This window comes from Melospiza melodia, chromosome 2 (genome assembly GCF_035770615.1).
Source record: "Melospiza melodia melodia isolate bMelMel2 chromosome 2, bMelMel2.pri, whole genome shotgun sequence".
NCBI classification, from domain to species: domain Eukaryota; kingdom Metazoa; phylum Chordata; class Aves; order Passeriformes; family Passerellidae; genus Melospiza; species Melospiza melodia.
The window spans coordinates 142,604,854-142,617,190 of NC_086195.1; the positions used below are offsets into that span (position 1 = coordinate 142,604,854).

General features: G+C 51.5%; 1 protein-coding gene and 2 non-coding genes across 3 annotated transcripts; all 3 read right to left on the reverse strand.

Annotated features, from left to right (window-relative positions):
- Positions 1-1,525: 1,525 nt before the first annotated feature.
- On the reverse strand, positions 1,526-6,275 carry RPS3 (ribosomal protein S3). Its single transcript, XM_063150227.1, has 7 exons — positions 6,202-6,275; positions 5,305-5,435; positions 5,129-5,222; positions 4,293-4,387; positions 3,583-3,770; positions 2,245-2,441; positions 1,526-1,594 (listed from the first exon to the last, which is right to left on the reverse strand). Exons 1-6 carry the CDS (start codon positions 6,229-6,231, stop codon positions 2,248-2,250), a joined length of 732 nt encoding a protein of 243 aa, XP_063006297.1. The 5' UTR covers positions 6,232-6,275; the 3' UTR covers positions 1,526-1,594; positions 2,245-2,247.
- LOC134415302 (small nucleolar RNA SNORD15) lies at positions 2,756-2,903 on the reverse strand. The gene has a single exon (XR_010027035.1). It is a non-coding gene; the product is annotated as a small nucleolar RNA SNORD15 (small nucleolar RNA).
- On the reverse strand, positions 3,888-4,034 carry LOC134415303 (small nucleolar RNA SNORD15). The gene has a single exon (XR_010027036.1). It is a non-coding gene; the product is annotated as a small nucleolar RNA SNORD15 (small nucleolar RNA).
- Positions 6,276-12,337: the final 6,062 nt, after the last annotated feature.

The following is a 12,337-nucleotide window of genomic DNA, read 5'->3' on the forward strand; positions in this document are numbered from 1 at the left end:
AGAGTTCCTGAGTTCATACCACCCCCAGCTCATCTTCCAGGGCTTTTGTCCAAGGGAAGCACCCAAAAGACACAGGGAACTGAGTGAGTTCCCTTCTCTTTTCGAGCTTCTCTGAACAGCTCAGAGGTGGTAAGTCCAGCCAGAACAGTTGGAAAAGGTGTTCAGTTCACACTTGGAGCCACAGCTTCTCTGGGCACCCTGTGCCAGGGCCTCACCACCCTCACAGGGAACAATTCCTTCCCACTATCCCATCCATCCCTGCCCTCTGGCAGTGGGAGCCATTCCCTGTGTCCTGTCCCTCCATGCCTTGTCCAAAGTCCTCTCCAGCTCTCCTGGAGCCCCTTCAGGCCCTGCAAGGGCTCTGAGCTCTGCCTGGAGCCTTTTCTTTCCCATTACTTGCACAGCTCTTGACTCTAGCAGTGATTAGCACTGTGAAATTAACAGGGTAATGGACAAGGTTGGAGAGCTCTTCATCAGGAAGAAAGTGGAACAATCTCCCAAAAATCCAGCCCTCCCTGGGAGGCAGCAGGAGAGGTTTCTAACCATCACCATCCACCACATAGTGTGTGTAAGAATTTAGAGACAACATGCAAAACCAGGTGTGACTTTTATTGCTTCAGATTTCCCCACTTTCACACATTTCCTGCTCCTACGATCTGACAGAGCTGTGTTGTCATATTTTATATTTTCAGATAATTTCAAATTTGATTTAAAAATTAATGTTGGCATTAGTCTAATATTTGTATTAACTATTTAAATCTTTGCACTGAATGGTTTCAGAGAAACCTGCAATCACTGGCACTCCAAGAAGGCACATCTTGTTTCTGAAACTCAACCAGACTCCCAGAGAAGCTGGGAACAGCAAGGCCAAGGCTCCCTAGACAGACCAGTTCAAAATTCCAGATCCTAACCTGACTGCCTAATTCCCGCAGAGCAACCTCCTAAAAACAGAAATGTGGATGTGAAAGCTAGTCCTAAACAACAAACAGGCTTTGAATCCCTCAAAATCTAACTCCTCGATCCTGCACATACATTATCTCCTATGACTGTGCCTCTCTTCCCATTCCTGCACCAAACTTCCACCAGACATTACCACCTTGCAGGTCAGGACAGAAGGTTTGAAATCCTGAGTGTCACTTTTGCTCTGACCCCACAAACCCACACCCAAAGGTACCTGACCCTGACAGGAGCTGCACTGGCCTGGACACTGCCAGCAAGGCTCCCCCTCCTGGAAGCACTGGATGAGGGACTGGGATGGAGGGATCAGCCACCAGGACTCCACGGAGTGTGTTACTCATGACCCTCTGAACACGGGATTGCTGCTCCAGCTCTACCCATCACAGGTATCAGTGCTTTATTCCCACTTTCTTTGCATCAGGAGCTGGTGAAGGTCATTCCAGAAGGGCAACACAGCAACAGAATTCCTTCCACACCAAAGGTGGGAGCAAGGTCTTCCTGGAGCACATCTTGAGAAAATAAAAAGAAAAAAAAAAAAACCAAAAAGAAAAGGCACCTTCACAAACACTGCCTTTTGTGATTTTATTAAGAGATGTTGTCAGGACAGACAAGCTTCTGGTTGCAGATGTTACAAACCCTACAACGAGAAACAAAACACTCGGTGAGCTGGGGGCAAACTCTTTTCCACAACCACCATCCTGTCCCAAACAAAGAACAAACCAAGCCTTCCAATTAAACTGCATTTCTCATTTCCTGCATTTTGGCCAACGATCCCCCATTGTTCCCACTGAGGCAGATCTTGCCAGATTCCATGATAGACTTCAAACTGTGGTAATTTTCTTACAAAAGCAGCCTACAAATTCTTCTCACATGGCTTCTAAGACTGGATCTTGGGCCAGGACAGGATGGATATATGAGGAATATATTCTATGGATATATTAGGAATATATTCTCTGTGCTGCCAGCTGCACACTGATACAACACCAACACATGCAAGGCACCCAACCCAAGTGTCCCCAGCTGTAATAATCCAAGGTCTCCAAATCCATGCTGTATAACACATGGAACAAGGCATGTGGACAGATCCACCATCTCATCCCCTGAGGAGTGTTCTGAGCTGCACTGACACAGGTCTTGAACCCTTCACCCAGTGCAACGCTCAAGCCCAACCCTGGTCACAACACAGCAGCTTGCCTTCCCAAAACCCCAGCTTTGTGTTTTTGGTGGCCTGAAACCTTTTCTGCATGGATCCTCAGCACATCTCCCTCCCTGCTCCCAGGCACTTACCCCTCAGGCAGTGGGCACTGGCTGAGGCATGGCTGGCTGCTCTGGTTTGCCACCTTTCTGCTCTGAAATGGGGGTGGTGGGCAGGATCTCTTCTTTGGGTTCCACGATGCTGACGTGGTCTGGCAGAGGCTTTTTGGGGCCAATCTTTCCACTGGGGTCCCAAGGCAACATAATCTTTACTTTGATTCCCAGTACTCCTGCAGAGAGTGACAGGACAAGGGAGACAAAATAGATCAAGAGATGAGCACCAAGGTTACAAAATATTTCTGCACATTGGAGATGTGCTGACAACACTGTAACACACACATGCTACAGCTTAAAAATCGAATTACTGTGACTTTAAATCAGTGTTGTAAATCCAGGCAACTTAAAGTTGGATATCCAAAGTTATTCAACTCACTGCCTTGGCTGACTGCAGTTCTACCCTCAAGTCATTCTAAGCCTGGTTTTAAACTCTGTCCTCTTCCTCAGCTCATTTTTCTAGGAAATTCCACTTTTTTTTTTTAACATCCCTTCTCAGACAAATGCCTCTAAATCATCCAATGAGCAGGACAGCCTGGCCAAGGCAGCCTCAGCACAGCACCACAGAACGTGGCACAGAGCAGGCTGCAGTGACACAGGGATGTCCCTTCTGACTCGTCATCGTATCATCACCGAAGGGAAGGTGGGGAACAGCTCTGGGTGGGCTTGGTGTCCCTGCACCAGGAGCTCTGCCACTCATTAACACAAAGCCAGTTAAGACACACACAAATCATTTGTTTTTTACCAGGAGGGAGAACAAGTGGAAGCAGGTTTAGCTGGGAAAACTGTCTGACACCTGCAGCACCCCTGTTCTCTCTGCCCATCCTGAGGAGCCAGGAAAACCAGAATCCCAACTGCCAAGGGCTCTTAAACCAAGGCAACAGGAACCTCATCTGGAAGTTATCACCAGCCCCAGAGCCCCAGGACACAGTGAGAGCAGCTGCAGAATCAACAGCCACATTTCTAACTGGAAACATTCAAACCCCATCAGCAGAGAAGTGACGACAGTGGCTGCTGAAGGCCCCTCGGCTTCCCATTCACAAATGACTTCTACTTTAGATGGAATGTTCAAATCCCACCGTGAGAGCTCAGTTACAAAAGCCCAAGAAAACTGGATTTTCAGAGTCTGAAGCATCCACAGCAGCACAACTCAACACTGTGAGATGAGAAGTGCATTAAAACCACATGAGTTTCAACCCACGGGCATCAGTGGGAAATCTCCAGCCTGCAGGAACGGGCTGCCAGGAGCTGAGATGTTTTGTCTCTGCAGCTCTAGAGAAGGAACCCAACAAGGCTGCCAAGGGATCAGGCACTCACCCTGCCGGAGTAGGACGTGGCGCACGGCTGTGTCCACGTAGTAATTCACGGGGTCCCCACTGTGGATCATCAAGCCATCCACAAACTTCATGGACTTGGCCCTCTGACCTCTCAGCTTGCCGGACACGACGACCTCACAGCCCTTGGCCCCGCTCTCCATGATGAAGCGCAGGACACCGTAGCAGGCTCTGCAGGGAGAGGACAGCCAAGCCATGAGCCCGCTCTGCCACACCCACAGGGTTCCCTGCAGGGATTCTACCACAATTCCAACCTCAGCTCCGTGTGCTGGCAGCGCAGCTCCCATCCCTTCTCAGACAAATGCCTCTAGATCAGTCACTGGTGACAGGAGGCTGCTGCTGGAGGGCCTCAGGCAGCGCCACAGAACGTGACACCGCGAGGGCCCCGCCACCAGAGCCACCCGCTTCTGACTCGTCATCGTCTCATCACCGAGGGGATGAGAGCAGGGCCACTGCCTCCTGAGCCACAGCACAGCCACAAGGCCTGAAATGCTGCTCGCCTCACTCCTCCACCCATTTACTCCCAAAGAACACGTGCAGCTTTACGCCCCGCACACAACCTCCAACCAGACAGAAGTAACTGTGGACTGAAGTTCCAGTGCAGCATTACCGGGTTAAACCCTCCAGCTGCAGAGCTGTTTTTGGGAACAGCACTGCAGTGCCCCACTCCCCAGGGCAGGCTGCTGTACTCACCTACGCACAGCCAGCCCTCCCAGCAGTTTGTAGCGCAGGGACTCGGCCTGGGCGATGGCGCACAGACCCCTCGTGGCCACCTTCTCGGCGTAGAGCTGCGGGGACAGAGCACACTCACAACAGGGCCCCGCCCAGCCAGCCACAGCCTGCTGGGCCTTGGGAGGCTCATCCACTCATCCCCTGCCTGGGGCAGGGATCTCTCCACTAGGCCGGGCTGCTCCAACCTGGCATTGAACGATTGCAGGGATCCAGGGGCAGCCACAGCTTCTGTGGGCACCCTGCAGCAGTTCCTCACCATCCTCACAGTAAATTTAACTTTTGCTTCAACAGAACACAGGAGTTTCATTCTACTCTACTCCTTACATTCAGTCCCATTAATCCTTCCACATATACAGGCAGCAGCTTTATCCTACAATCCCTTCCCTGTCTAACATGATCCAGCAGCACCAGCCAAGCTGGAATAAATGAGCATCACCTCAGCACACACATTCCCTGTCCCTCCTTGATTTGTTTCAGAGCAAGATTTCATGGAACAGAACCACAGAATCCTTTGGGTTGCATGGACCCTTTAAAGGACCCTAGTCCAACCTTCCCCTGGGAAAGCACCCCTAACATTAAGGATCAAAAAAAAAAAAAGGTTTGTCACTTTACATTCTGTTTCTCAAAGATCCTTCTGCAGCAGAGCAGTTTCTCTGTAATTTGTTTTGCATTTCAGTGCAGGAGCATTTTTGAGGCCAAGTAACAGAAGGCCCAAGTCATCCTGAAACCACCTTTAGCTGCCACCATGCTACCACCACAAATCCTTCTGCACCATCCAGTTCCTGAGGCAGTTTTACCTCCACGCTTCCCTCGGGGAATCCAAACCTCTTCTGCACCACAGCCGTCAGCTCCCGGATGCGGCGTCCCTTCTCTCCCAGGACATTCTGAGTTCTGAGGGAAAACAAGCACAGGACAAGTGAGAAAAGTGTCCCCAGAGTGAGACTGGAGCCATCCCAGAGAGCTTTAGAGTTACCTGGTGGCAAGGATGATAATCTCAGTCCTGGTGGGAGTGACCCGGACCTCCACTCCAGAGTACCCATCCTCAGCCAGCTCCCGAGTCAGGAACTCGTTCAGCTCCGCTTTGAAGATGCCATCAGCGACAAACTAAAACACAAACGGACCAAGTCAAGGTCTTGTCACATCCTGAACTTGAGTGCAATTTACCCAAATTCGGAGTGTCTCTCCTGACAAATTTCCCTTCCCCTGAGAGAAATCACAGAATACTCTCAGTTGCAAGACACCCACAAGGAACACCAAGTCCAACTTTTACACGAACAGCCCAGGAACTGAACCCACAACCGCGACTTTACCAGCACCGTGCTCTGCCCCACTCAGGGTGCAGCAGAGAGGAAAAATGGAACCCCCTTCCTTCCCTGCATTTCTCAGGAATAATCCGCTCCTAGCAGGAGCCTACACCCAGCACTGCCTGACCCACAGCCACTGCTCACGCTGGAATTCGGGAGCAATTGAAGGGAATTAATTACCGGGGTCGCATCCCTTTCCCAGCCCCATGGGAAGCTGCTGCCGGGACTCCTGGCAGCCCAAACCTCCCTCGCTCCCCAGGACAGGCAGCACCCGGTGCCCTCCCGGGGCAGCCGCCAGCCGCAAACCCCTTCCCGCTGGAAAGCAAAGCGAAAACCCCGCAATTCCCGGCTCCCGGCGCCGCTCCGCACCTCCGCGCGCGGCCATGGGGAAGCGCCCGCTCCATCCCGCCGCCATGTTCCCCGCCGGGCCCCGCGCCGCATCCGCCGCCATCCTCCCCCGTCCGCCGCCGCCGCCCGCCGCGCTCCCGCCCCGCCGGCTGCTGGGGCCGCCGCGGGCAGGGCGGCAGCGCCCCGCGGCCGCGGAGGAGCCGTGCGGCCGCGCTCACCTTGCGCTTCTTGGAGATCTGCACCGCCATGATGAGCCGGGCCCGGCGGAAAGGAGGGAGCGGGTCCCGAGGGCGGCGCTATATCCGCCTTCCGCCGCGCCCCATTGGCTGGCCGCTGCACGGCGGGCGTGAGCGGGGCACCATGGGAGATGTAGTCTTTGCCACGCCGCCATGTTGGCGAGGGCTGAGCCGTGGGTACGGCCCAGAGCGGCGTTAGACAGGTTCTAAACTCCGTGGAAACCGACGCGAGAGCCAGCAGTGTGTGAAATAAAACCCATAAATGATAATTCACCCCGAGATCATACCTGGAGACCTGCTCTGCCCAGGCGTTGCTGTCGGAGGGTGCTCTGCTGTTATCCAGGAATCACAGCATGGCTTGGATAGGAAGTGACCTTAAAGCTGATCCTGATCTACCCCTGCCATGGCAGGGACACCTTCCATTGCTCCAAGCCCTGTACAGCCTGGCCTTGGGCACTGCCAGGGATCCAGGGACAGCCACAACTGCTCTGTTTTCTTGGGAAAACAATTCCTTCCCAAAATCCCACCTAGCCATGCCCTCTGGCAGTGGGGAGCCATTCCCTGTGTCCTGTCACAACACATTGGTTTTTAACGGTTTAGGGATTGTAAGGGATTACAAAAATAACAACAAAAATGAGCAGATTTGATGCCTGGTCTCTAGGAAGCAGAGATTTAAACTGCATTTTGTCATAGATATCATTACGGCTTGCAGTTGGACCTGATGATCTTAAGGACCTTTTCCAGCCTAAGTGATGCTGTGAAAATGCCCACAGCAGGAGCAGTAAAGCAGAGGATCCCCCTGCTCTGGGCCAGGGAAAAGCCTGGATTACCACTAGATGTCAGTGCAGACGGTTTCCAGGCTGGGAAAAGCCTCTTGAATGGATAATAATGAATAAATGAATCCCCAGGGATTCGTTGATCCACAGCTGGAGGGATGGCGGAGCATCCCATCACAGGCAGGTGGCAGTGAGGAATTGTGCCCCCTCTGTCACAGACACCAATCATCCCGCTCTTCCCTGAGCCCCAGAGTCTCTGTCCCACTAACATCAGCCTCTGGAGAGGTGTCCAGCAGCTGGGATGTCTCTGTGCAGGGATCTGAGCCCTGTCAACTGGAGTCTCAAATAATTTTTCAGGGAAGACCCTGCCAAGCTGCACAAACCCCACTCTGCTGTTTTCCACCATAATTTCAGAGCAGAAAATACCTGCCCAAAATCATCTATTTTTTAGGTTGAGTTTATCCAGAAGGGGCTCACCCAATATATTTCTGTATCATATAAAGACAGCAAAAGGCAGAACATGAGCAAAAAGCCTGACCTGGATGTATGTCCCCTTTTCCACAGCCTGTGAAGCAATGTGGGATTCCTCCATGAGCATCAGCCAGCCCTGGGCGCTGGGAATGGATTCTGGGCTGGCTGGAGATGTCCCTGCTCACTGCAGGAGGGTTGGATGAGCTGACCTTTAAAGCTCCCTTCCATCCTGAGCCACTCCTGATTCTGTGCGTTCCCCCTGCTCCATCCCTGCTGAAATGGAGGCTGGCAACACCCCAAAAAAGCTGTGACACACCTGCACCCCCTCCACAGAGAGCTCAGGTGGGGTCCAGCAGCTGCCAGTGCCCTCCCAGGCCAGCAGTGGCTGGGATTATCCACAAACCCCATGGTGAGTGAGGGACACTCAGGCTTCCCGGGTGCATCCCTGCTGTTCCCCATTCCCCACTCCTTTGTGGAGCCTCACCACCAGCACAGGAGCTCCTTTTGTCCCCAAAGAACGTGCAGGGGATGGAAAAAACTGCTCCAGCCAGGACCCTCCCTGGCTCTGGGCACATCCCTGGGCTGCAGCAGCTGCATCTCCTGTGCACTGTGCAGGAGCAGAATCAGGGATGCACAGGAAGGATGTCACCCCAGATGTGGCACTGGGCAGCCCCCTCTGCCCTTGGGCAGGTGCTGGGAGGTGGTGCCAGGTTTCCTGGCTGTGGGGGATGTGGCTGGAGCAGGTTTGGGAATGAGGAGCTGTCCTGCAGCCTCCCAGCTCCAATGAGTGCCCAAAATAAGGGAGATCCTGCCAGGGACTGTCCTGGCTCTGCAAAAGGACAGGGAACAGCCTTGGGGTCATCAAAAACACAAACTGGTGCAGGCAGAAACCCAGCCCGTTCCTGCTGTGGTCCCACCTGCAGGATTTGGGATGACACGCTGGGTTCCACTCAAGCCAGGCCCCATCACCTCTCTGGACATCCCCGAGGATTTCAGGAATCTCCCTTCCTGCTCCTTATGATTTCCTGGTGCTCCAGGAGCATTTGGACAGCTGCATCCCAACCCACATCCCTGCATTTCAGTGCAGGAACCAGCGGATAGGGCAGAAACCCTCCCAAATCACCATCAGAGGCACTGCAGAGCTCATGAATTTTCCCAGTGAGCAGCAGTGGAAAATGAAACCCCGGGTAGAGATGGACAAGATGAGATAGTTTGCATTAAATGAATGGAGATGGGTCCTGGGAGGTAATTCCAGCAGAGATAAGATGAATTGCAAGCACCAGTTGTAAAGCATTTGTAAAGTCTAACTCAGGCAGTTTTACTGCAGGAGAGGCTGTGTTAGAATTTACTGCTGCAGTTGGAGCAGCTGCTGCTGCCCAAGCTGTAAACCCCTCACTGAGCTCTCCCCACTCCCTGGCACCTCTGGAAATCTTCCTGAGGAACACTTTCTGCCCTTCAGAGTGGGGAGAGATGGAGGGAACAGGGCTGGGAGTCAGGGCCACATCCCCAGGCCTTTTGTAAACACTTCACACCCAGCAGGATTTACTGTTCTTAGCTCGGCAAGAACATGAGGAATAAGTCCAGCAAACCTTCTGGAGGCAGGGGAAGGTGGACAGGGATGGAAGAGGGTGTGCAGGCAGAGACGGCTCTCAGCTGCCCCAACCCCAATCCCTGCAGTTGAAAAAGTGGGATTGAAACTCAGGCAGCACCAGCTCAGCTCCAGGCTAAGGATGACTAACTGCTCTGGAAAGGTGTGTGGGACCCTCCAGGAGATTTCCCACCTCTGAGGACACAGCAGAGCTTGAAAACCAACCACCCAATGGGCAAAACAGGAGCTGTGCACTGGACATGGTCTGGATTTACCCCAGGAATTGCAGCCCTCAGCAAGGTGTTAGTGAAGCTCAGTCTGACCAGCAGCCAGCTCGACTGTAATCCCAGCCTGTCACCCCCAGCACATCTGATAAACTGCTGGCAGAGTTTCAGAGGCTGTTCCCAAACAGCTCCATCACTCTGACACCCTCCTTTGGGCACCTGCCCTGCTAAGCAGCATTTTGCTTTGCTGCCCAGATTCACTTTAAGGACTTCAGGCAGGTTATTAAACAATTTAGACTTGCTTTAAAAGCAGGAAATGGAGTGAGGATGCTCCGTGTGCTGCTTAGCTGGGAACCCCTGGCTCATTGCTATTTAATGAAGCGAGTGGCTGCTGGCAGAGGTCATTCCAGCAGCTCACACCCAGCCCCACAGCTCTGCCTCAGGGATGGAAACTGAAACTTTAATGGGCATTTCCAGCAGAGCAGCTTGCCCTGTCACTGTCACCCGAGAGCCAGCAGCTAAGCAAGCGATTCTTAATCAGTTTTCAAGGCCCAGGACACAGGCTGAGGGCAGGAGGGGCTGCTCGGCCCCAGCACCACGTTTTGTGATGATTTACAGGTGCACTGAGACAAGGCTGGTGACAAAGGCCACCCCCTGCCCCTCCTGGTGGAGCTGCTGACATGACACACGAGCCTGGAGGGACAGGACAAGGGGGAATGGCTTCCCACCGCCAGAGAAATCCATCCATGTGGGAAAATGGCACCTCCAACACAGATGAAGAGGCAAGTACCGCTGAGGGAACTTGCTGAGGCTGCAAGGCTCAAATCCCAGACCCTCCATCCCAGATTTCAGCTCCCTGCTTGCACAAAGGGAAGCAGAACTGCTGTGCCAAGCTGGGCCCAGACCCTCCATCCCAGATTTCAGCTCCCTGCTTGCACAAGGGAAGCAGAACTGCTGTGCCAAGCTGGGCCCAGGTGCTGTGGCAGCAGGGAGGGAGCTGCTGGTCCCGGAGCAGCCTGGCAACACCCAGCTCCATGGTTTCCCTGCTTTTCCCTGTCCCCTCTCCACCCCAGGCCCACAGCCAGGGAGCAGCAGTGATAAACTGGCTGCTGGTCCAAGCACAAGGTTATTTTCTAGGACATTAAGCAGAACCCTCGGATGCCAGCTTGCAGGAGAGCCATGAAGAGTGACAAGGCACCTGACCAGAATGCAAAAGCAGAGCTGCAAACTTAACACCTTTTTTTTTCTCCCCCTTTATCTGTTAAAAATAGCTTTAGAGGGGAAGCTCACAGCAGTGTGAGGGGCTGCTGGCTTTAGAAAATGAGCAGTTTCAGCAGAAATATTCAGTGACCACCACCCAGAGAGCTCTGATTTTTGGCATCTCAGCCATCCACATCTTAAATTAAACACTGAAGCTGCAATGCAGCCCAGTTGTTTGGCAGGGGCTAATAAAAACCTGAAAATCTTCACCCAGCTTGCTTTTCTGTAGGAATAATAGCACTAACATCACAGAATTATCTCAATCTACGTCTGGCTAGGACTCCAAATCAATAAATTGTCTCCTCACCCTCAGATCAGCTCGGTCAGGTAATTTTGAAAGCAGCAGCAGCACTTCCCCACTGTTAGGCAGAGCAGCTCTGGCAGCTGAATTATCACTGAGATTCCCTCGTTATCCCAGAGCAATCCCACTCCAACAGTGTCCTTGGGGAATAATTTGCAGTGACCTAAACAAGGAGGGAATTGGGAGTGCTGTATGTATTATTACTTATATATTACATTATTATTATTATTATTATTATTATTATTATTATTATTATTATTATTATTATTATTATTATTATTAGATAGTATTTTAATTATTACTATATCACTACTTTTTATTATTATCTTTTAATACTTCTCATAGTATTTTAATTATTACTAGCATTATTACTTTATTATTATTAATATTATTGTCACATTATTATTATTGTTACTTACATACGGAATTTAATATTTGGATTAATATTTGGAATTAAATTTTGGTTTGGAAAGGATTTAAAAAATTAATAATTATCATTAATAACACAATATCCGGTTTTTTTAACTCCATAAACCTTATTTTGAAACCATCAGTTTCTCATGTCTCCTCATGCAAGTTTATTCCAGGAGTAGATCCAGGGTTGTTGCTGTTTTTCAGACAGTGCCCTCCCTCCATCCCTTCCCTTTGCTAAGCAAAGAGGCCCCAGTCTTAGAGAAATTAATTAGTGCAGTAATTTGCCCAGGACACAGAGGAGAAGCTGAATTTGTCCCACTCTGCAGGATTCAGCTGAATAAAAAAGACCAATAGCTGTGCTGTGGGATTTTAAAAAGCTGCTGTCAGCACTCCCAATGCAACCAGACCTGGAAATTCATTCGTCTTTCACTAAACAATGGAAAAAGGAGAAGCAATTACAGTAGACAAAACTAATTACAGCACAGCTGAAGCACAGCTCACAGCACTCACTCTCCAATCTGCATTCAAAAAGAAAAATCCAACCCCAAAACCACTGCATCAAAAAAAGGTGAAGATCTGGGAGTGGAATAAAAGCAATTTTGAAACAGAAGTGGCACTTCAGCATTTCACAGACTGGTTTTTTTGGAAGGAGAAACCTTCAGGTGATGCTTGGCGAACAGGACACGGGGATTTAGCCAGGAACGATGCCAGTGGGGGGAAAATGAGCTCCCAGCTCCTCCCCATGCTCACTTCACATCCAGCTGAGTTTTGGGTGATGTTTGTTAGCTGCCAGAAGAGCATGGTGTTGGTAATGCCAAGGTCTGGGGTTCATCTCCATGATCCCTGGGGATCCCTTCCAGCTCAGAATGTCCTGGGATCTCTGTCGCGCTCAACAGCTTCTCCTTGCACGGTGAAGGTGAGGTTGTCCCTGTTTCCTGATCCTCACAGCCATCCCTGCCTGACCCAGAACACTCCAGGGGTATTCACACCTTTGGGTGAAATGACAGAGGAGAGTCCAAAGGCTCCTGTAAAGGCCATTTGATCCCTGGCCATGGTCCAGGCTGGCAAGGGGCAGGGACAGCTC